This window comes from Solanum verrucosum, unplaced genomic scaffold, assembly GCF_900185275.1.
Source record: "Solanum verrucosum unplaced genomic scaffold, falcon-dt-bn FXZP01000434.1, whole genome shotgun sequence".
Lineage (NCBI taxonomy): Eukaryota > Viridiplantae > Streptophyta > Magnoliopsida > Solanales > Solanaceae > Solanum > Solanum verrucosum.
The window spans coordinates 78,797-102,361 of NW_026019848.1; the positions used below are offsets into that span (position 1 = coordinate 78,797).

General features: G+C 31.2%; 3 protein-coding genes across 3 annotated transcripts; 1 reads left to right on the forward strand and 2 right to left on the reverse strand.

The window, feature by feature from the left end:
- Positions 1 to 1,775: 1,775 nt before the first annotated feature.
- LOC125817733 (uncharacterized) lies at positions 1,776 to 2,834 on the reverse strand. Its single transcript, XM_049497282.1, has one exon. It carries the CDS (start codon positions 2,832 to 2,834, stop codon positions 1,776 to 1,778), a length of 1,059 nt encoding a protein of 352 aa, XP_049353239.1.
- Positions 2,835 to 6,940: 4,106 nt separating this feature from the next.
- LOC125817743 (receptor-like protein EIX1) lies at positions 6,941 to 8,543 on the forward strand. The gene is made up of 2 exons (XM_049497294.1): positions 6,941 to 7,919; positions 8,032 to 8,543. The coding sequence occupies exons 1-2, from the start codon at positions 6,941 to 6,943 to the stop codon at positions 8,541 to 8,543; spliced, it is 1,491 nt and encodes a 496-aa protein (XP_049353251.1).
- Positions 8,544 to 13,769: 5,226 nt separating this feature from the next.
- On the reverse strand, positions 13,770 to 19,540 carry LOC125817753 (peroxidase 60-like). Its single transcript, XM_049497303.1, has 2 exons — positions 19,471 to 19,540; positions 13,770 to 14,104 (listed from the first exon to the last, which is right to left on the reverse strand). Exons 1-2 carry the CDS (start codon positions 19,538 to 19,540, stop codon positions 13,770 to 13,772), a joined length of 405 nt encoding a protein of 134 aa, XP_049353260.1.
- Positions 19,541 to 23,565: the final 4,025 nt, after the last annotated feature.

Sequence of the window (23,565 nt, forward strand, 5' to 3'; positions counted from 1 at the left end):
TATGTTTTGACTATGAGGGTGAGCCCGGTAGTTTGTCTTGGCCCCCGCTAAGTACTCATGTTTAGAGGTGGTGTTGGACAAGTTGTGTATTATGCTTGAGCTTGACTCATCTATGGTATTTATGTACCATTTCTTCTTTTTTTCTCTTGCTCCCTTAGTCCCGATTTCCCCCTTTGATTATGCTTATTGCTTATGGTCATTTTAATTGCTTCCGCGACCAAGGATGTGTAATGATACGCTATGAGGCTTGTTTGGGGTTCCTTCGGGTTCCCCATTCGCCGATCACGTCTAGGCCCTAGGCTTGGGTCGTGACACATAGGTTCCAAATATTTGATAATAGAAGGAGATTCATACCCAACATACACTCCCAACCTTCTTTGGGGACCCATCTTTGTGCGTAGCGGTGGGGCAATTGGAACGTATACCGCGCACCAAAAAATTCTAAGATGGGAAATATTTGGCTCATGACCAAAAACCAACTGTAATTGAGAGAATTCATGATAACTAGTTGGTCTTATACGCACCAATGTTGCTGCATGCAAAATAGCATGTCCCCATATTGAAACAAGCAACTTTGTCCTCATTAACAATGGTCTAGCTATCAATTGGAGACACTTAATCAAAGATTCCGCTAGACCATTTTGAGTGTGAACATGAGCAACTGGATGTTCAATTGTTATTCCAGTGGACAAACAATAATCATTAAAGGCCTGCGATGTAAACTCACCAGCATTATCAAGACGAATTGTCTTTATTGCATAATCTGGAAATTGTGCTCTTAATCTTATTATTTGAGCCAACAACCTCGCAAAAGCCATATTGCGAGTTGATAATAAGCACACATGTGACCATCTTGTAGATGCATCTATCAAGACCATATAATATTTAAATGGCCCACATGGAGGGTGAATTGGCCCACATATATCACCATGTATAAGTTCCAAAAATGCAGGGGTTTCAATCCCAACCTTAGCTGCTGATGGTTTAATAACCAATTTTCCTTGAGAACAAGCAGCACAAGAGAATTTCTTTGAATGAAGAATTTTCTGATTCTTCAAAGTATGCCCATGTGAATTCTCAATAATTTTGCGCATCATATTATAACCGGGATGGCCCAACCGGTCATGCCAAATGATAAAATCATTAGAATTAGAAAGCCCTTTGTTTACTATGGCATGTGATTCAACCATACTAATACTTGTATGGTACAATCCAGAAGAAAATGCGGGTAATTTTTCATGCACATATTTTTGCCCCAATTTTATTGTAGTAATATAAAGGTATTCAACCTTTCCTTCATTGGCAGTCTCAACATGATAGCCATTTTGGCGAATAACCTTGAAACTTAATAAGTTTCTTTGAGACTTACTACAGTACAATGCATTTTCAATAGTTAATATCGTTCCCCCAGGTAGTAGTAAGGCCGCTCTTCCAGAGCCCTCAATTAATTTTGCACTACCAGATATTGTATTAACATAAGCCTTTTTCACAATCAAAGTAGAGAAATATTTCTTTTCTCTTAAAATAGTGTGAGTTGTAGCACTATCAAGAAGACACATATCTCCATTACTCATCTTGAACCAATTGAAGATTGGGGAATTTTATTTATCTTCATAAAATAAAAGTACATCATAAGAAATCTGAAAAATCAACAACTTTGCAAGAAAATAAAAGTACTTTTTTTTCTGAATATAAAAACAACATAAGGAAAAACATAACAATAAAAAACACAAATAAAACAACATAATTATTTTCCCCAATCAAATGATCAAACATTAATTTTGATCTCCAAAGAAGTCTTCAACTTCCAAATGAGTAATATCATCAAGGTCACCAAAATCATCATCTTTTAAAGCCAAATTTGCTTCAATATTGTCATCATATTTTTGTGAAGGCCCTGCCTCGGCATCATTTTTATAAGTCAAGTGTGACTCCACCCTAGCATTAGAAGAAGATGCACCATTTTTATTTCCTTTTCTTTTCAAGGAATCTTGATAAAGCCTAACAAAATGCTCAGCTGCTCGGCATTCATTCTTCCAATGCCCTTTCAAGCCACAACGATGACAATTGCCTCTTGAAGGATTGCTTTGAGAACCCATATTGTTCTCCCTTTTGTGGCGACCACCACCACGACGATTATTATATCGTCCTCTGCCATTGCCACGTCCACGCACATTATTTTGGCCTTGATTTTTATTTTGTCTTCTTTCAGACTGGCCATGTGCTTCAACCTCATTTGCTTCCGGTAACGGAGCAGTTCCCGTGGGACGGGCCTCATGATTTTTCAATAAAAGAGTATTATGTTGCTCAGCCACAAGAAGGCATGAGATCAACTCAGAATACTTTTTGAATTCCCTTTCACGGTATTGCTGTTGTAATACCAAATTTGAGGCATGAAAAGTTGTGAGAGTCTTTTCCAACATGTCCTCATCTTTTATATCTTCCCCACATAATTTTAATTGGGAAGTAATTTTGTATACAGCAGAATTATATTCACATATAGTTTTAAAATCTTGTAACCACAAGTGAATCCATTCATAACGAGCCCTTGGCAATACCGTTGCCTTAAGGTGGTCATACCTTTCCTTCAAACCAGTCCACAATTCAAGTGGATCTTTCACCGTAAGGTATTCAACCTTCAATCCTTCATCCAGATGATGACGAAGGAAAATCATTGCCTTTGCTTTGTCCTGACTCGACGTTGTATTTCCATTGGTAATAGTGGCACCAAGACCTTTAGCGTCAAGGTGAATTTCAGCGTCGAGTACCCATGACAAGTAATTATTTCCAAAAATGTCAAGTGCCACGAACTCAAGCTTTGATAAGTTCGACATGATAAAACTATCATAGAAAATAATTAAATTAGACTAAAATAAATAGTGAGTACACAAGTAATTAACAAAATTATTTTTTTTTCAATGATAATAACATGACACATGTTATTGTATAAAGTAACATCAATTAGTAACTTAATGTGTTAGTATCAAACTTCCGAGCAATTTAAATGAACATTCTGCCTAACATATAACTTAAATAATTTCTAGAAAAATTTCTAGACAAAATTAAAATTTAACTAATTTAAAATAACATAAACTTTTTGGAATTATATATTTCCATTGTTTAACTACCAAAAATATACACACATTGTTTAACACCTAATCATTTCATAATATGTAGTATATTATATTAGAGTGATTAATAATGAGAATTAAGTATATGAATACATACCAGAAGCTTAACTTGGAAAAATCGAAATGATATTAGAGTTTCGTGCTGATAACGTGTTGTAAAACTTAAGGACAAAAGAACAATATAAAGAGGAAGAGAAGAAGACTATAAGACAAGAGGAACAATATAAACTAACATTCTTTCTTTCAAGTGTATTCAACATTATTCTCAACACCACTATTTATAGGATTACATTGAGGAATACCAAAAGGTGTCATAAACATTACATTAAACCTTGAGAATTACTACCCATTAAGGAGGAAATAAACCTAGGAGTTATGGTCATCCAATTAACCATATTATCAACAACATTACTACCAATAAAGGATGAAATTAACCTAGGAGTTATGGTCATCCATTTGACCACATTATCAACAACATCTTATTTTGTAATTCTTAATTTTTCCATTTCATTTTTTAAAATCAACATTTCTTTGCCCTTTTACAGCGAATAAAGGCAATTTTTTTGGGAATAACTGATAGGATACCTTTTATATTTAATATATTTAGTTTAAAAGAAAAGAAAAAACATCAAAATCAACAAGTCTTCAAGTCAAGCATACTTTTTTGATAGATACTTCATAATTTATTTTATTTCAATTTATGTGAGAGTTTTTTCTTTTTAATCATTCTGACAAACCAACTTTTCTTTCCTAGTCTGAAAAATTGCATACTATGAAAGTAGTGTTAGCAATGACACTATAGATTCTCCTATTGTTATTATTTTGAAAAACATCAGGTTTGGAAAAAAAATATTATGGTCTATAAAGAAATTGTCTATATCATGCGCGCGATATGTGAAAAGATTACATTAAAGAAAAGTTATTCACTATTTTTGTTGATTAATGAATTTTTATAAATTAAATGTATTTGAAAGTTGTAATAACTAACATTTACTTATACATATAGATATGCAATGGGAAAATGTTCAAATATACCATCAACTTTGAGAAAATGTTTGTTTATTTATTCTAGAGCAACTTTCACATATAGCAAACTTTAAAATCATATTTGTATGTTATAACTATAGTTTGCATAATTGCGCTCCATAGCAAATTTTATGTTTGCTATGGAGCTTTTGATTTGTATAATTCGCTACAAACATCCAATTTTATACAAATTGTTCAGTTATGTATAAATTCATTTGTACATTATAATTTGTATAATAAGATTTGTATTTGTATAATTATAAGTGTATAGGACGAAAATAAATATATTTGTATTTGTATAGACACTTTTATCTCGCTTTATACAAACACAAATACATTTTATACCGAAGTGTATAAAATGGCTAATTGTATTCCGAAAATGACTAATTGTATACCGAATCAGATGACAAAAAAAAAGATATTTGTTGCGAATTACAATTAAAATAAACTATGGATATAGCATTTAATTTGAATTAATAGTTTGCTATTTCATACAATATTCCCTTTATTCTATTCTTTAAACGTTTGGCTCATTTATGTCATTTTTTTTAGAAAAGGCTCATTCATGCCAATATTTGTTTTCATGCCAATATTTGTTAACTTAAATGGCATAGATGGGCCAAACTTTTAACAGATGACATAGATGAGTCTTTTCTCAAAGTTCGAAGGCATATTTGACCATTTTCCCTTTTAAAAATAATTTAATTAATGACATGGCCGAATTATAATTGACCACGTGTAAAAACTATTTTGCAAACCCGGAAATATTTTTAGTTCACAAATAATGGCATGGATTGTTGACCATATCATATATGATTTCAAAAATCTGATATGATTCTAAAAGATCCTAGACAATATTCTACTTTAAGTTTAACTATGTAGAATTGATCACGCCATCGATATTGTGCAAGTTATGATCTGATATTGGATCTTTGTATATAAATAATAGATAGTTTATCAATTGTAAAGCATAGAAATACAAAATATTTTTCATCTCTTTTTGGTTCCTGATTTATCAATTGTTATCATGGTATCAAGAGCCTAATTTTTCTTTCCAGAAACTGCTTTACTTTTTGCTCTGTATTGTTGTTTGATTTCTATCATCGGTTATCTCTTGTCTTTCTAATAGAGTCACATTCTCACGACATTTTGTCTACCAAATTTGATGGAAAAATTATCCGATGTGAGAATTTCACGAATTTTTTTTCAAGGGAAAAACTTGTTTGGAATTTTGGATGGATCAACAACTGACCAAATAAAGACAAGGAAAAACATGCAAATCTACTTGGATACAATGTATCTAGAACAAATTACACCTAGTTTTAACCACATGTATTTGAACATATCTGGATGCACCAAAATCTAATAAAATTGATAATATTACAAGTTAGAGTCTATTTAAGTAATTAGTTCCTAAATTAGGAGAATTTACGTAAATTTTCAAAAATTAATACATATAAAATAATTATAAAGGAAGTAGTAACTATTCAAATAACGAACAAAGTTTCCATTCTAACAAGTCAATTGTGCGTTAAAGAAGGGCAACTTGGAAACTTATGAGAGGGATCAATGTGCTTAGAAACTACGTGACTATATTTTGGATTGTTAATGGAATTTTTTTATATAGATGCAAAAATTGAATTATTTTACTATTATATAGAAAAGTTTGGGAAGCAGGTCTTCGTCAATATGTCTGGTTCTTTGATAAGGATAATTTGGTTATTTAAGGAAGCAATTAGAAGTAGGCATCTCTTCGTCGACGTGTTTACTTTAAGCTGAGGGTATTTATGGAGTTTCTGTGCTTTTTTCGTTTTAATTTATTTGTCTTACTTTTCTTTCTTAGTTAGTTATATATTTAAAAATTACCTAAATATATTATAAATTACAATACTTAACAACTTAAACTATTAAAAAGAAAAATAAAAATTCAAGTGGCTCTCGAAATTACGTTGGTGCCACATAAAAGGTAACTTGAAGTTGAATTCTGAATATTTTTGAGATTTGAAAAGCCTATCTTCAATAAGTTGTTCTCACAAAATTTCACTCCAAATCACTCACAAAAATTCAAAAACAACTCCAATATTTGTTCATCTCCAAATACAACTTCCATTTTCATTTAAAAAAATAATACTGTAATATTTTTGTTCCTTTTCGGCAATTTCTAAATTTTATTTTTCACATGACATATTTAAGATTATAAGATTGTCGCATACAGTTTTTTATAGAGATAGCTTCGACTAGATTTAAATTTTACCAAAAAACAATACACAATAGAATCATAATTCACCAAATTGTCTTAGATATGTTTGTACTTTTAAAGAATTATTAATTTATAATATTAATGAGACCATATATTTATATAAGGATTTTCTGAAAATATATTATCTTATTATCTTATCGAAATGTGTGATTTTTTCTACTAACTCAAGTCGGGATCAAAGAAAAATATTATTTTAAAGAGATTATTAATTAATCAAATATTAATTTAGTAATGTTTTACTATATGAGACGAAGGATTATTTATTATCAATGTGAAAAAGTTGAGACAACTACATCAACGTGGGAATGGTGTACATGCATGGCCCAAACAGGGACAATTGATAAAGTTGTAGAGAAGACTTGACTTAATTAACATATAGTACCATTTAAAAAGGGGGGGAAAATCTACATGCATCTTCTTGATAGCTATAAATACATATTGATTGGCCTAGTGAAAAATATAAGCAAACAACTACCACACACAAAAAATACTTTTCACTTGCTAGTCTAAAATATTGCACACCATGAAAGTGTTAGCAATAACACTATGGGTTCTCTTGTTTTTTATTTTGACAAATACCAAGTTTGTTGTTTGTGTAGGGATTTGCAGAGACAATGAGCAACGAGTGTTGGAGATCTTGAAGAAAGAAGTATATGATCCCTTGAATCGTCTATCTTCTTGGGTAGTCGGAATTGATTGTTGTCAATGGGAAGGGATCGTGTGCAGCAATCTCACTCATCATGTGATTGAACTAAGCATTCCTGGTGTTTGGTTTGAGTCGAGATATCTAAGGATCAATAACCTAGAGTGGTTGACAAGTCTTTCGAGTCTTGAGAACCTAGAAATGGAAAGTGTTGATCTTAGCAAAGCTAATGAATGGCTACAGGTTATTAACATGCTTCCTTCTCTTGTTGATCTTCGTTTATACAACTGTAGTCTTCATCATATAACACCTCTACTTGATCATCACAATTTTTCTTCACTCAAATCTCTCGATCTTTCTTGGAATGGAAACTTTAGTCGTTCTTCTATTCCGAAATGGGTTTTCAACCTCCCAAATCTCGTTTCTTTTGACCTGAGTTATTGTTCTTTTACTGGCCCGTTACCTGACGGTCCAGTTAACTTGACTCCTCTCACAACCTTCAAGGCTTCTAGAAACTCTTTCAACTGTCGTTTACCTAAATGGTTGTGTGATTTGAATAATCTTGAACTTCTTGAGCTCTCTGCTAGTGGCATTGAAGGTGCGATACAGAGTAAGAGCGGAAACATAACAAATCTTAAATATCTCTATCTTTCTTACAATAACCTCAACTCCACTATACCAAATTGGCTCTATGGATGCAAAGATCTAGAATCACTTTTCCTTGGAGAAAATCGTCTTGAGGGAACAGTTTCAAGTCTGATTTCAAATTTGAGCTCAATAATTAATATTGACCTTTCTAGTAATATGCTTTCCGGAAAGTTACCAAATGTAATTGGGAAAGTTAGGGAAATTAGGATCGGTTAGACTCTCAAATAATCAATTTGAGGGAGATATATCTGAATTATTCAATTTTAGGAGTAATTTCCTTTCCATAGAATTTGGAAATAGTTCTTTAACTTATTTGAGTCTAGACAATAATAAACTCACAGGAGCTGTTCCGGAAAGTGTTGGCCAACTTTCAATGCTAGAAGTCTTTTCCATCTCTAACAATAGGTTGGAAGGCATTGTAACGGAAAGTCATTTCTCTAAATTAACACATTTACGGTACTTTTATGCATCTATAAATAATCTGACTTTAAAAGTGAGTCGGAATTGGATTCCACCTTTTCAAGCCACAGAAATTCAAATAGGCGGCTGGAATATAGGCCCTTCGTTTCCCATGTGGCTCCGAACTCAAAAGCGGATAATGAATGTTGACATATCAGATTGTGGAATACAAGGTGAGGTTCCAACTTGGTTCTGGAACTTGTTTTCTCAAATTCGATTACTCAATCTTTCTCATAACCACTTTGTTGGTGAGGTTCCATTCATCTCGACAGATCATGAGCAGAGTGGTTTTCCGTCATTAATATACTTGTCTTCCAACAATTTTAGTGGACCAATACCATTGATTTATCAGAAGAAATTCCTGATTGTTGGATGAATTGGCCGGAGTTGATAGTTTTAATCTTGAGGGATAATAATTTGATTGGAAGCTTACCAAGATCTATGGAGGTTTTGAGTAATTTGCTATCATTAGACTTACGAAGAAATAGACTCAACGGTCCGTTTCCTCCATCCTTGGAAAACTGCATAAAATAGATTTAGCTGAGAATGTGTTTATTGGAAAATTACCATCTTGGTTGGGAATGAGGTTTTCAACCTTGATAGTCCTTATCCTTCGGTCCAATAAATTCGGTGGTGAATTACCTCAAGAATTATGTCACCTCAAAGATCTTCAGATTTTAGACCTTGCAAACAATACATTTGTTGGAATCATACCAAGGTGTATTGGCAATTTGAGTGCGATGGTCAAAGAAAAAAAGGAAGTGGGAGATGATCACGAGTTACAATATTCTTTTTATGGGGGAGGTCTGATAGAGAGTGCAATGGTGACGACTAAAGGCAACATGTACCAGTATGACACAATTTTGGCGTTGTTTACAAGTATGGACATGTCTAGCAATAATCTTTCTGGAGATATTCCTGTAAGTGTAACACGTCTTGCAGGATTAAGATCATTTAATCTTTCCAAAAATAACCTAACTGGTAGGATTCCAAATGACATTGGTGACATGAAAGTCTTGGAATCTGTTGATCTTTCAGAAAATCAACTTTATGGTCAAATCCCACAAAGTTTTTCGAGTTTGTCTACATTGAGCTACTTGAATCTATCTGATAACAATTTGTCAGGTATGATACCATTGAGCACTCAACTTCAAAGCTTTGATCCCACGAGTTTTCAAGGAAACAAACTCTGCGGACTTCCACTCTTGGTGAACTGCAGTTCGGATGGTAATATTCCAAATCACAAGCATGAACATGATGAGAGTGACAAAGATGAAGTGGATTGGTTTTACATTTCAATGGCTATAGGATTTGCAGTGAGCTTTTGGGGTGTTTGTGGTTCATTGCTTTTCAAGAGATCATGGAGACATGCTTATTTTCGTTTTCTAGACCGTAGCTGGGAAATGTTGCTTGCAAAGTTACCAGTATGTTGAGAGATATGATTAAGGATATTACTATCATCATAAGTTAGTTTGTGTGCTTACATTTCTCATTAGCAATCATGTTGTTTCATTTTGTATTCAAATGAATGTTTCTGAAGATGTTCAAACATTGTTGTTTCTTTCATAGTTCCAATTTTCATTTTTCAATCACAGAGTTGTGAGACATATGTTAAATTCTTTATTTATAATTTTTCAAGTACAAATTGGTGACATGTTTGTGTTTCAAAAAGGACTAGAGCATTATCGGTACAATGGATGATCAGATTCGATCGGGCTAAGTCATTCAAGACTGATGTTGCAACCATTCAGAAGATCAAGGCTGATCTCTCATCCTTTTGATTGTAAACGATGGATTGACAACGAATTATCAACAAATATTATTAGCTAGATGCGATTTAGCGATAGATTTGCAATAAAATGGCATAGCTAATTCTCTTCTTTTTTGTGTGTGTAGTGCTTGTCCTTAAATTATTCTAGCTAGTGGTATTAAATTACTCTCTTTGTCTCAATTTATGTGACAAATCTGAATTTTGCGATTCTAAATGTTTTCTTTAACCATAACTTTTGCATATATCTTTTTTGAATTATTAAATATTGTGACTTATAGTACTTTTTATGTAGTTTTCATATACGTACATTTTACTTTTAAGAATTGAAATTTTCATATCCAAATTCACTGTTAAAATTAAAAAAAATTAACTCTCGAAATCCAAACAAAAGAGGTGAGTCATTCTAGGAATTGGCTTATCTTGGAAAGAGACAACAACTTTGCATAACATGTCTCAAGGTGTGTTTGGTATGTGTTCGTTTTTTTATGTTTTGAAAAATATTTTTCTTAAAATAAGTTTCTTTTGTTTTGAAAAACATTTCTCGTTCACACTTTAAAAACTCCAAAAAAATAAAAACTCGTTTCAATAAGAATAAATCAAATTACAAAGAAGAATAAAAAATAAACAAAAGAAAAAAAGAGTACAACATACTCAAATTTCAAAAGCTAGTTTAAGTACCATTGTCATAAAAATAAAATCTAGAATAAGATAAAGGTTGTAAAATAAAAACGTTAAAAAGGAAAGCATCCAAAGGTATGTCCTAATGGGCAATATAATGAGAGTTGAACCATAGATCGACCGTATTATTGAAGTTGTATATCCTATCTTTAATGAGTGTTGTCAAATATTAATGAAATTATATGACATTTATCCTTTAACTTAGACAATAGCCATTGGCTCATGGTTGGATCAGGACCACCAGTATTATTGAAGTTGTATATCCTATCTTTAATGGTTGAATCAGGACCACTCTTGGTGTATTGCATTTCAGATGATAATATTCCAAATCACGACTATGAAGATATTGAGGGTGAAAAAGATGAAGTGAATTGGTTTTACATTTCAATGGCTATAGGATTTGTACTAACTTTTGGTGTGTTTGTGGTTCATTCTTTTTTAAGAGATCACGAAGACATGCTTATTTTTGTTTTCTAGATCGTAGCTGTGAAAAGTATTTCTTGCAAAGGTACCAATATGTTGAGAGATGTGATTAAGGTATTGCTATCTTCAAAAGTTAGTTTGTATACCTACACTTTTCATGTTAGGAATACAAACTATATGAGATGAAAATGGATCTTTGCTATCATCCTTTTATCTTCCACGGTGTGTTTGGTACGAAGGAAAATGTTTTCTTGGAAAATAAGTGAATTTTTAACTTATTTTCTCATGTTTGGTTGGTGAGTAGAAAATGTTTCTGGAAAATATTTTTTAATGATTTGTTGGTGAATGAAAAATATTTTTTAGAAAATATCTTTTATTTTGGGCTTGAGACTAAAAAAATACTTTTTATGAAAACAATTTCTGATCTGAAAATCAACCCCGATAATTGATTTAGGACCCGACCCTGACACCAAACTAGGACAAGTCCCCGATGACTGTTTCAAAATCCGACCCTGAGATTGACCCAGGAAAAATAATTTCAAAAATAATTTTTTTTTGAAAAAAAAAATTGACGGGGTCACGGGGTGGAGGGGGGGTAGGGGTAGGGGGTGTGGTGAAAATGAATTTTTTTAAATTTGAAATATTTTCCAAAAATAATATTTTTTTAAAAATAAAAATTAATGGGGATAGCCTGGGTGAGGGGGGAGGGGGGAGGGGGTAGGGGTGGCATAAAAATGAAAATTTTTAAAATTTGAAATATTTTCAAAATCTATTTTTTTTTAAAAATAATTATTTGACGAGGGTGGGGTAGGGAGTAGGGGTGGTAGGTGTCAGGTGAGGTAAAAAAATCTTATAATTTGAAGGTAGGGTCTCTAGCCCCCTCCCAGAGGCGAATCCAGTATTTCAAGAAAACGGGTGCACCATTGCTTTAAAGATAAGATCAAAAAATTTAGGGAAAAGGGTCAAAAATGCCCTTAAATTACGTGAAAATAACAAAAATGCCCTCCGTTTATAGTTAGGCTAAAAAATGTCCTTGCTGTCAATATTTTGGTTAAAAAATTCCCTTGCAGTCAATACTTTGGTCCAGAAATGCCCTTATAGTTACTAAAATGGGTCAAAAATGTCATTTTCCGAATACATGTATTTTTTTCTTTTTCAAATTTCAACACATCTTCTTCCTAATTAAAAAAAATATTATTAAAAAACCACGTTCTTGTTTTCTTTCTTTTAAAATCACTTTAACAAATAAAAATGTAAGAAATTTTTTTTTTCTTAATCTCATTTTATCAATTAAAATAGAATAACTTCATGTACCCTTTCGACAGATAATATATGTCATATATATAAGATCATAGTATATCCATCCTTAATTATATTTAAATAACAATAAAAAATAATTATAATAAAATAAGAAATGTTTTCATTTTTTATTTTATTTTTTGAATTGAAGTAAGATAAACATTTGCTAATTTTAAAAAATATTATAATAAAAAAATGTGTTAAAAATAAAATCAACAATATAATTATTTGAAAAATAAGTATTTTTGACCCACAAATAACCATAAGGGCATTTTTGGACCAAAGTATTGACGGCAGGGGCATTTTTGGACCAAACTACAAACGGGGGGCATTTTTGTTCCTTTTCGCATAGTTTAAGGGCATATTGACCCTTTTCCCAAAAAATTATAATAAGAATAACTAAGCGAGCAATACATAAAAATTACATTACCACAAAAAATATCATCAGTTTACAATTGTACTCTACGAGACTTCATATTTTGAAAACGATCTATAATAGCATCATTACTTACATTTTCAAATATCTTTCGCTCTATCTTGCAAACTAAACAACCATTCAAAAAATAAGGGAATCACACCCCTTTCACATTAAAAACAAGGGAATCACACCCCTTTCACATTAAAAAAAAAAAAAAGAAAGAAATCACTTCCTTCAAAATTGATAATATACTATTAAACGTATTCCTTACAAGTTACATCCGCAAAATATGTAAGTTTGAGATAATCAATTCTTTAGCTCTTGATGATTTCCTATTATAAGTAATGCCAATATTTTTTTTATATGGAAACCCTAAAATTAAAGTGATATATTTATTTTTATTTTTTTATTTTGTTAGTTTGTTTATTAAAAAAAGAAATCATAAACTAAAAAGAAATTTACCTTAAACTTTGATAATGATAATTTTTCTAGATTCTTGACTTGAAGTTGGAGACTTAAAGCTTCTTATTTGTGTGGAAAATAAAAGGTAAATTTGAATAGAGAAGAAAAATATTGTTGGAACTTGAAAAGTGGGTGGCAAGGAAACTTTTGAAGTCTGACTTTAAAACTTTCAGAATTTAGTTTTTTTTTTTTAAAAGTAAAAAACGTGTTTTAAGTTAATAAAAATAATTTGAAGCGAATTGGGGCTAGCAGGGATCAAACCTAGGACCTTGGTGCTGAAATCTGGCTGTCAAACCAGTGAACCAATCAGCCATCTTGAGTATTGGTTCCACAAGTTTTAATTTAATATGTTCTTTAATAATTATACAAGTAATATATCGAGTTTAGTCGAATGACCACGGGTTCTGATGACCCAATTTTAACACATAAATTCGCCCCTGCCCCCTCCCCCCAAACCAATCCAACTTATACAATAAGCAAATAAATTAACAAAAAATATAGACTTTTTCTAATTGAGCCCTCCAAAAATAAATGGCTTCTTATTAACAACCCTACATGGCCTCACCAAACTTAGTGTTAAAATCAGGATCATTAACAATATCATCCACAATATTCTTTGTCAATTCATCCAATGCTATTTGTTGATCAATTTGAAGAACCCCGTTTCCCTTTTTAATTTCTTGAAAATATGAATTATCTACCAAAGATGGAATCTTTACATCAAGAGGATAAGTGTTATCAAATATTAATGAAATTCTAGGATATTTATCCTTTAATTCAGCCAATAGCCATGGGCTCATGCTTGGATCAGGACCACCAGTATTATAGAAGTTGTATATTCTATCTTTGAAGAGTGAGAAACAAGCAATTCCAACAGTGTGACCACCTAAATTGAAAATAAACAAGTAGTTAATGGTTAATGAAATGAGATGAAAATTGTCAGAGTTCAAATTTTAGTAGGTGATTTCTTTCAATCTGTCTAAGTTTTGTTGGTCAAAGTTATTCAGTGACCATGTTGGTTAACGGTTACGAGGTAGCATGTACTCATCATAGGGTAGATTCACTGAACAAAGTTATGGATTCAACAAACTCAATATATAATTTTGTCTTGAATGTTGTATTTATGTTTAAAAATATATTTAATATTATAATTAATCTATCTAAAAGTGCAGTAACCAAAGAAGATTATGGCTTAAAACTCTTAAATTTAAAATCATGGCTCTACCTTTTGGATTTTTAGTAAAATAGTATATACTCTAGGTGCATGCAACTCGCAAGCTAGTTTGAGTACCATTGTCATAAAAAAGAAAATGTAGGATAAGATAAAGGTTAAAAAATAAAAACGTTACGTTCAAAAGGAAAGCATCCAAAGGTGTGCCCTAATATGGGCAACATAATGAAATGTAAACCATAAATCCACTGCTTTTCAAATCTTAGTAAAAGTAAATAGGTAATTTCTAATTTGATCCGTCTCAGATTCAGAGTTACTTGGTATATTCACCCTAGTGGGAGATATTATGTACGTGATAAAATAATTGAGGTGCACACATGCCGTAAAATGGAAAATTGCCTAGAAGATTAACCGTGTCTGTTTGAGTAAGACTTTTGCTTGCAAAGAGTTTGATGGAATCAGAAACTGAAATTGTAGCACCAGGCAGATTCACATTTGAAGCTAAGGAAACATCTCCATCCCTTCTTCATGTTTCTACATCATACCATTTTCCTCCAGCCTGTGACATTCTATAATCAAAACTAAATAATATAATTTAGAACTTCTAATTGTATTACAGTCGTACAAATATTATAGCTTATTTAAGACCACAAGTTATAAGAATCTTCAGTTTTTCCTTAACTCCATAGTCAATCAAATAAGTTACCTTAGTTGACTATGCACGCAGCTTAAGAAACAAAATTAGACTTTTGAACTTTGTGGATTTTAGATTAAAGATGTGTGTCGTCCACAGTTAAATCTTGTAATCTGAAACTTGTAATTAGGGGTGTACAAAATCGAACCGAAAACCGAACCAAACCGCAAACCGCAAACCGAGTCAAACAGAAAGAAAAACCCGACTAGTGGTTTGGTTTGACTTGGTTTGGTATTGAAAAAAAAACCCGACTATATTTGGGTTGGTTTGGTTTTAACTAAAAAAAGCCAACCCGATATTATATATGTAATTTTAAAATTTTATTTTATACATAAAAATATTTACTTTGATATAATTTTAAAATATTTCTTATACTATTTCATAGTTTTTATCTTTTAATATATTATTTCAAGTTTAAAACTTAGAATTCGGAATGGTCCAATATACATTATAGTTCATAGATGTTGATAATTATAATAAAACTTAAATCAAAATCAAATTAATACTAATGCAAAACGAAAATCAATTCAACACTAAGAATGACAATAATATTGAATATTTGTTCTTTAGTTTTACATTGGTTTAGACAATTAAAATATATAATCTAATTTTAATTTTCCTTAAATATTTAGTAATGTAACTTATACTTATTAAACTTATTTTAGCATGAGTTAGTACTTTTAAATTATGATCATTTTCATTATGACTTTGCAATATTTATTTTATATGATGATTCATTATTATTTTTTATTGAATATTTTAGTGTCATCAGTACTCATCTCATATTTTATATTATTTTCTTAAGAAACACCTTAGATAATTGTATTTTGGTTGGACTAAAGAAATATTTGGAGCACAAGTTAATTATATGTTTGTATGCAAATTTTACCGAAAAATCCAAAAATCTGAAAAAATCCGAGGTTTATTAGTTTGGTTTGATTTATAAATTTAAAAATTCGACACAATGATTTGGTTTGGTATTTGAAAAACCCGAACCAACCCGAGGTTGAAAAACCCAAAAAAATCCAAATTTTATTAGTTTGGTTTGGTATACAAATTAAAAAATGTTACACAAATGATTTGGTTTGATATTTGAAAAATCCGAACCAACACGGTCATGTACACCCCTACTTGTCATATAGAATATTAAAATTGAAAAACTTACTAAATATAGAAAACAATTATTTTTTTGAGACAGATTAAAAAAGAAATATTTACTATCAATGCTACCATTGAAGAAATAGAGAAAATTACTAATTAATCCCACCCATGTTTTAAACGGATGTCCATTTCAAATCCCTTCTCTACCTAGTCAAAGGTCTTCTAACTTATTTTTAGAAATAGAATTAAGTTCGTTACGATTAGCAAATCAGCCTCACATTATACCGGTAGCGATCAGAGGACTTAATTATAACATAGAAAATCTCAAATGATATATGGAAGTGATAATGATGAAATAAAATGTAAAATTTACCAAGACAACAGCATCTCTAGTTGCCATAGAAATAATGTCAGCACAAGAAACTAGGCCTTGACATTCTGCCTCTAAAGCTTCTTTAATAGCATCAATGAGTGGATATCCCCTAACACTTGAGTTTGGGACTGCTTTTTTCTCACTATTGTTTCCATCCAATAGAATTGATGCATCACAACCCTATTCATCATGTACATAAAAAAAAAATATTAGTCCAATATTCAATGGTAATAGAAAATTGTACCACAAATATTTCATAAAGATCATTCTTTTTTCATAATACCAAAATTTTATGGAATTGGTTCATGAGCAAAATAAGAAAAGTCAAAAGGAAATTATCATAAATTTTTTATTTTACCCTTTATGACATAATTTATATGAATGTTATCCTTATTTTTTTTCACATAAAACACTAATAATACTTCATGTTTATAGTATTGGTGCAGTTGTAGTCTGCCCTCAAACTTGTCTTTACTTTTTGAGATCGGAAGGCTCATTATGTAAGATTTCATGTGCAACAATACAAATAAAGGTAAATTCTTGATTTAATTAGCTACAATGATGTTTGGACTAAAAAAGATAGGATTTAGCCACTGACAAGTTTTATAGCTAAACAACAAAATTTATCGTTACTCTTACTCAACGATCAATTTATGTTAGCTACAAGTGAATTAGTGACGAAGTTCGCAGCTAAATTCAGTTTTCGTAATAGAACACTCTTCTTCCTATCTTCCCTCATAGAGTTCTTGTTTCTACCAAATTTAGAGGAAGAACAGTACTGAACATTCCATACTCTAAATTGTGGACAAAACTAATGTTAAAAATAGACGAAAGTTTAAGAGGACCAAAAGTGCATCAATATTACAAACAAGAGGGACAAATATATTAGTGTTCCACGTGAAAAAGGAATAAGAATGATCTATTTTGGGCCTTTTCTGTAACATCTCGCACCTAGAAACGACTAGAAAGAGTTTAAAATCTGAAAATAATGATTTTTGAAAAAAATAAGGAAATCTGGAAATTTTTTGTCTAAGTTAAGAAAGTGAGTTTTGGCAATTTTCAAACGTCCATAACTCCTATCTCAGGATGATTTAGGAGCATTTATTGATATGGTTGGAAATACCTTGGAGAGATCTTTCCAACGCCGCCAAGTTTACGAAATTTCGACATCATATGAGTGAGATATGCCTTTCGGAAGTTGGGCTGTTGGATTGAGGAAAGTCTCAATCCGGATTTAGGGAAGGGCAGAGTAGTCTTTTCTCTAATTAAATTCCTAATTCGTTTTTAGGGATTTATTGGGGGTAAAAACAGAACTTAATTCAGTTTTGGGAAATTAGAATACGCTTAGGGCTGGGAGAAAAGAGAAAAGAAAGAAACGGAGAAAAACCAAGATTTCGCCAAGAACGTCAAGCGTTTGGAGTGGAATTCGTCGGGGGTGATCCCTATTAAGGTATATGAGATCTTTTAGTGGTGGGTTAGTTTACCCACACACCAACTTGTTTCAATTCAACGATTTTGAGTTGTTACATGTTAAAAGTGAAGTTCTTGAAGGATATCGTTAAGTTCTTGATTGGTTGTGTTGTTGAAGTTTCTTGTTGATTTGATTCGTGTTTTCGGGTGGATTTTCGAGTTAGATCTGTTGTAAGTGGAGAGTACTAATGACCCTAAGTGTTTGGGAAAGGAACTAGGGAAGATTGGAGGATTTAGAGATGAAAAACGAAGGAGAAAAGTCGGAATTTTCTGGGTAAAGGGATGGGGCGTTGCGCCAGCCAGTGTGCCCCAAAGTAGTGTCTGACGTTTTGGCCTTGGGGTGCCGCACCAGCCAGCGCGCCCCAGCATGTTCTCTGAGGTTTGGGTCCTGGCGCCCATGCCTCTCAGAGCGCCAAGGACGCTAGTTCACCCCACTCTTCTGCCATCTTTTCGTACTAGTTTCTAAGTGATGTACCTATGTTTCCTAGTGATTCTAACACTCTAAGGTACATCTAACCATCATGAAATCATCTATAAACATGAGATCATGAACCTTGAATCCATAATCCAATTCAAGGAATGTTAAGATCAAAGTCAAAGAAGTTAAGAGTCAAGTCTAGAAGTTAAGAAGCAAGTCAAAGTAAAGTTTCTCAAAGTTTTCAAGAGTCTTTATTAAACGTTCAAACTTCGTTTTAAGGCTCAAGTTTCAAGTAAAGCAAAGAGTAAGAGTTGAGTTCATTTCTCATAAAAAGCTATTAGGGAACTAAGTATTCCCAAAGAGTTATAAATGTTTTCTCATTTGAACAAGAAAAGGGAACATCGATTCCAAGAGAGCTTTTAAGCTAAGTTTTTGAGTAATTATCTCAAACCAAAGAATGAAGTTTTGTTTTTACAAACATATGAGCTAAGTATATTTTTGGGAGTAGTATTAAGCACAGATATGGAGATGCGAGTTTAGATAACTCAAGTCTCCATAAACCATGTAACCACCATGGGTAGTAAAGGATCACACTTTTTAGATGACTCCTCAAGATGCTTTTAGCATAGACTAGTGGATCCAGTAAGTTAACCATTCTATATGACAACAAAGTATAGGGCAATTCTGGCAGCATGGGCAAGATGTTGTATCAACACTTAGGCTCATAGTGGTGGTTGTCGGTTAGAGAATCTTCCACAAAAGTTATATTACTTTTATATTTAAGTAAAGTTGAGTTCGTTATCGCTTTATCTTTAACGAACTAAGTTGGTTACACTGTTTTACAAGCTTATATATATATATATATATATATATATATATATATATATTGCACGTGTCTTATTACTTTATATTGAGTTCAGTTATTCATGAGTTAAACAGAGCCAAGGTAAGTGTTCCCTTGTATTCCTTTCAAGCTTAAGTTGTTGTTTAACATTCCAACTCGCATACTCGTACATTCAATGTACTGATGCCAGTTGGCTTGCATCTTATTACGATGCAGACGCAAGTAACCAGTATCAGCATCCAGCGCGCCATTGATCCAGTTGAACACTCCAGAGTCAATGGTGAGCCTCCTTGCATTCCGAAGGACTCTTTTATTCGCTTTCCTAGTTTTTCTTTATTAGGATGTTGTGAGGTCTGTCCCAACATCCATCTCAGTATTATAGAAGCTTCATAGACAGTCAGACAGTTTGTTTTGAGTCTCTCATCTATGTATTTGCAGATACATTGTTTTGAGACATAAGTTGTCATTTTGGCTAAGATATTATCATTTAAACTATTGCATTGAGTTTATTCTGTTGAGTTAAGTCTTCCGCTGAGTTAAGTAAGCCAGGCCAAGGGTCCGCTTGGGGCCAACGATGGTCTCTGAGTGCCGGCCACGTTCAGGGTGTAGGCTCGGGGCGTGACATTTTCTCCACAAAAATATCATTATAGATTTAAAACCATTCATTCCAACATCCTTTCCTTCTTTATTAAATTTCCGTATCAAATTAAATTTCCTTATCGAAAGCCAAAGCTCACTTAAGCTCCATTTGAAAATTTGAATTTCTAAAACTAAAATTATTTATGAAAGCAATCATAAATCTATTATGAATAGCAGACAAGAGATGGATAGTCTTTTGATTACACCTCATTGAAGCTCTCTTGTGATATGTGATTTTTCACATTGCCACCTGTATTGAATCTCTGATTTTTTGGAAGCAACTCTCTCAGTCACATATTAGTTTTCAATATTATTTAAAATACTTATTTAATTTATTTCAAAACATTTGTCATTTTATAAGGTAATTATTTCCCCTTATTTAATTGTTCTTGAAAATAAATAATATTATTGATTATATCCTGAGTTCAAATACATGATTATTAGTTGATGATGTTATGATTATTCAGATACCAATAAGAGTACGTAGCTAGCTTTGTTGAGAGATGAGAATAAGATTTAAAATAAATAACTATAATAACTATTATTAACCCTTCTTTTTTTCTTTTCCTTCTAATGTGAAAACGTTAAGAAAAGTCCTCTTTTATCAACTAGACGATTTCATCAATGTGGGCATGGTGGACATGCATGGCCCAAACAGGGACACTTGATAAAGTTGTAGAGAAGACTTGTTTAATTGGTAGGCGTTTGACCATGCATTAATTTCTTCTCATAATTTAATTTCATCTCATGATATGAAATTATGAGAAGAAATTAATGTTTAGATATGCGATTTTACGTTGATTTCATCTCATTATTTTATATTATGAGATAAAATCTTAAATTCTCCAAAAATCATGATTTGAGATTTTTTAAATATAAAATTGATCCTCAAGTATTTGTAAAAAAACCTCACATTTATATCTACTAACCATTTATATTATACGTAAATAAAATTTATAATTTTTATAGTTACCTTTTAAACCATTTATATCTCATTTAATGATTGCTCTCACCAATATAAAATTTATTATAACTTCACATCAATTCCTACTTTACCATTTATATTCACCAAATTCATTGTTTTTTTATCAAATTATTTAAAGACTAGTACACTACAACTTATGTTTAATTTTTTTTATTGATTAAAGTTTGATCAATAAATGTTGTTTTTTTAGAATAGTTTTGTGATAATATATTATGCAATTTTATAAACTTTTGGTAAAATTGTATAAAGAATTGGGACAATTTTAATAATTTTACAACTTATGAGTTTTTTATGTTTATGAGAAAACATACACTATAAAAAGTTCAAATTACATGTTCAAACAAAACTTCTACTTAATCTCATGATTTCAAATCATGTTTTTATATCGCATGGTCAAATGTCCCCTTAATTGGAGAAAAAAGAGAATTCTTTAAAATCTTCAACTCTAACAAAGTGGTGGAGCTAGCTTAAGATTTACAGGATCACTTCAGATCGTCTATATTTATTATAAGAAATTTATTAAATATTTGATTTTAAACTTAATGATTACATTTTCTTCGTTTTAGTTTAAATGTTTTATTTTACTTTTTAATTTATTTTAAAAAAGAGTGTCTTTCTTTATATTTAGTAAGTTTTTCTATATCAATATTTTACACGATAAATTTACTACGACATATTTAAATAATTATACCCATTTTTAACCTAAGTTCACAAAACGTTAAGAAAAGTCCTTTTTTCTTCTAATATGAAAACGTTAAGAAAAGTCATCTTTTATCAACAAGACAACTTCATCATTATGGACATGGCGGACACGATAAAGTTGACTTAATTAATGTATACATAAAAAAAAACACTTTAAAGTCAAGCAGTCCACATTTATTTTCAATTATATTATACAGTTATTAATAGCTATATATACATATAGCAAGAAACTATACTTGCCACACATACTATTCAGTCCAAAATATTACACACCATGAAAGTGTTAGCAATAACACTATGGGTTCTCTTGTTTTTTATTTTGAAAAATACCAAGTTTGTCATTTGTGTAGGGATTTGTAGAGAAAATGAGCAACGAGCGTTGGAGTGGTTGTTTGATTTAAGTAATCTAGAACATCTTAACCTCCGTTCTAGTGGTATTAAAGATGCAATACCAAATAAGAGTGGAAACATAACAACACTTAAATATCTCGATCTTTCTGATAATAACCTTAACTCCGCCATTACCAAATTGGCTCTATCGATGCAAAGATCTAGAATCACTTTACCTTACTGAAAACCATTTTGAGGGATCAGTCTCAAGTCTTATTTCAAATTTGAGCTCAATAACTAATATTGACCTTTCTGGTAATATGCTTACTGGAAAGTTACCAAATGTAATTAATTAAATTACTTTTAATTAATTATGTCATTTTTATAATTGTAGATAGTATGTAACTATGTATATATATACATACTATCTAATTGGCCACATTCTTGGTCAAAGAAAAAAAGGAAGTGAAAGATGATGCCAAGATTAATCAAATATTTTTAGTCGAAACTTTCACTTCCCTTCAAATAATTAAGATAATTTCTTACTTTAATCAACCAAATTCGTTTAAGTTATAATCCTTTAAGTGATTCAAACAAATTCTTACATGATCTATTTTTATAGTTTGACTTTTTATCTTGTCTTTAAAGTGTTAATCTTAAGGATTTTTTTTCTTGTTATTGAAGTGCTAATCTTAATTATTTTTTTTCGAAGTTTTGATCACTTTCAATTCATTTCAAAGGATTAAACTAGTTTCATTTTCCTTAAGAAAAACCTAAAAAATGTCCTTTTGTGCAGTTAATTATTTTTTCTCAAAAAAATAGTCAATTATTTGTCGTTGGATAACTTCAAATGCATGTTAGCGGACACTTCAAATGCTTTAAAAACCTTTCTGAAGTGTAAATGAGAGCCTCTTACCCATTTTCTCTTAATTTATAAAGACTTAATCTGTTAGAGTCCTTTTAAATTAAGTTTTCTTAATTTCTTTAAAAAATTAAGTGGCGACTCTTTTCTAAGTATTTTTCTCAAATTGTTTTATACTTAGAACATTTCTTTTTTTTTTGGTCGAACGAACAACTTAGAACATTTCAAAAAGTGATTTTTTAAAGATAGTAAAATTATGACATAACAATAAGAATCGAGTTAGTTTCATAAAATTTAAGATGCAAAAATGTACAAAAAAAAAGAGAAGATAAATAGACGTACAATTTTAAGAAGCAAATTCAAGAACTATGGAGATATTGCTAAAACCTTCATTGACTACAGTAGATAAAATTAGTAGATTAAAAATAATCAGTCGATTGGTAATTGTATAATTAGAGATAATAATTACTATAAAATTAATTATATTCTTCAATTAAATAAATAAGAAATGAAAAATATTGAGTTAAAAATTAATCTTATTTTTGAAGAATGTCTTTACAAGGACGTAAGATAAATATCAAAGAAAAAAAACGTCAAATTATATTCTAATAATAATGCCCTCAAAATAATAAAACGGAACCTCTATATATAGGGCCACAAAACAATGCCCTCCTAGTTAGGGATGACAATTGTCACGCTCCGAGCCTACACCCTGGACGTGGCCGGCACTCGAAGACCATTGCTGGTCCCCAAGCGAA

Excerpts from the sequence above, each read along its gene's own strand:
- LOC125817733 (XM_049497282.1), bottom strand. The coding sequence starts at position 2,834 with ATGTCGAACTTATCAAAGCTTGAGTTCGTGGCACTTGACATTTTTGGA.
- LOC125817743 (XM_049497294.1), top strand. The coding sequence starts at position 6,941 with ATGAAAGTGTTAGCAATAACACTATGGGTTCTCTTGTTTTTTATTTTG. Across the intron at positions 7,920-8,031 it reads AGTTAGGGAAATTAGGATCG|ACAATAATAAACTCACAGGA; the intron begins GTTAGACTCTCA and ends ATTTGAGTCTAG.
- LOC125817753 (XM_049497303.1), bottom strand. The coding sequence starts at position 19,540 with ATGGCGCGCTGGATGCTGATACTGGTTACTTGCGTCTGCATCGTAATA. Across the intron at positions 14,105-19,470 it reads ATGCAAGCCAACTGGCATCA|GTGGTCACACTGTTGGAATT; the intron begins GTACATTGAATG and ends TTTTCAATTTAG.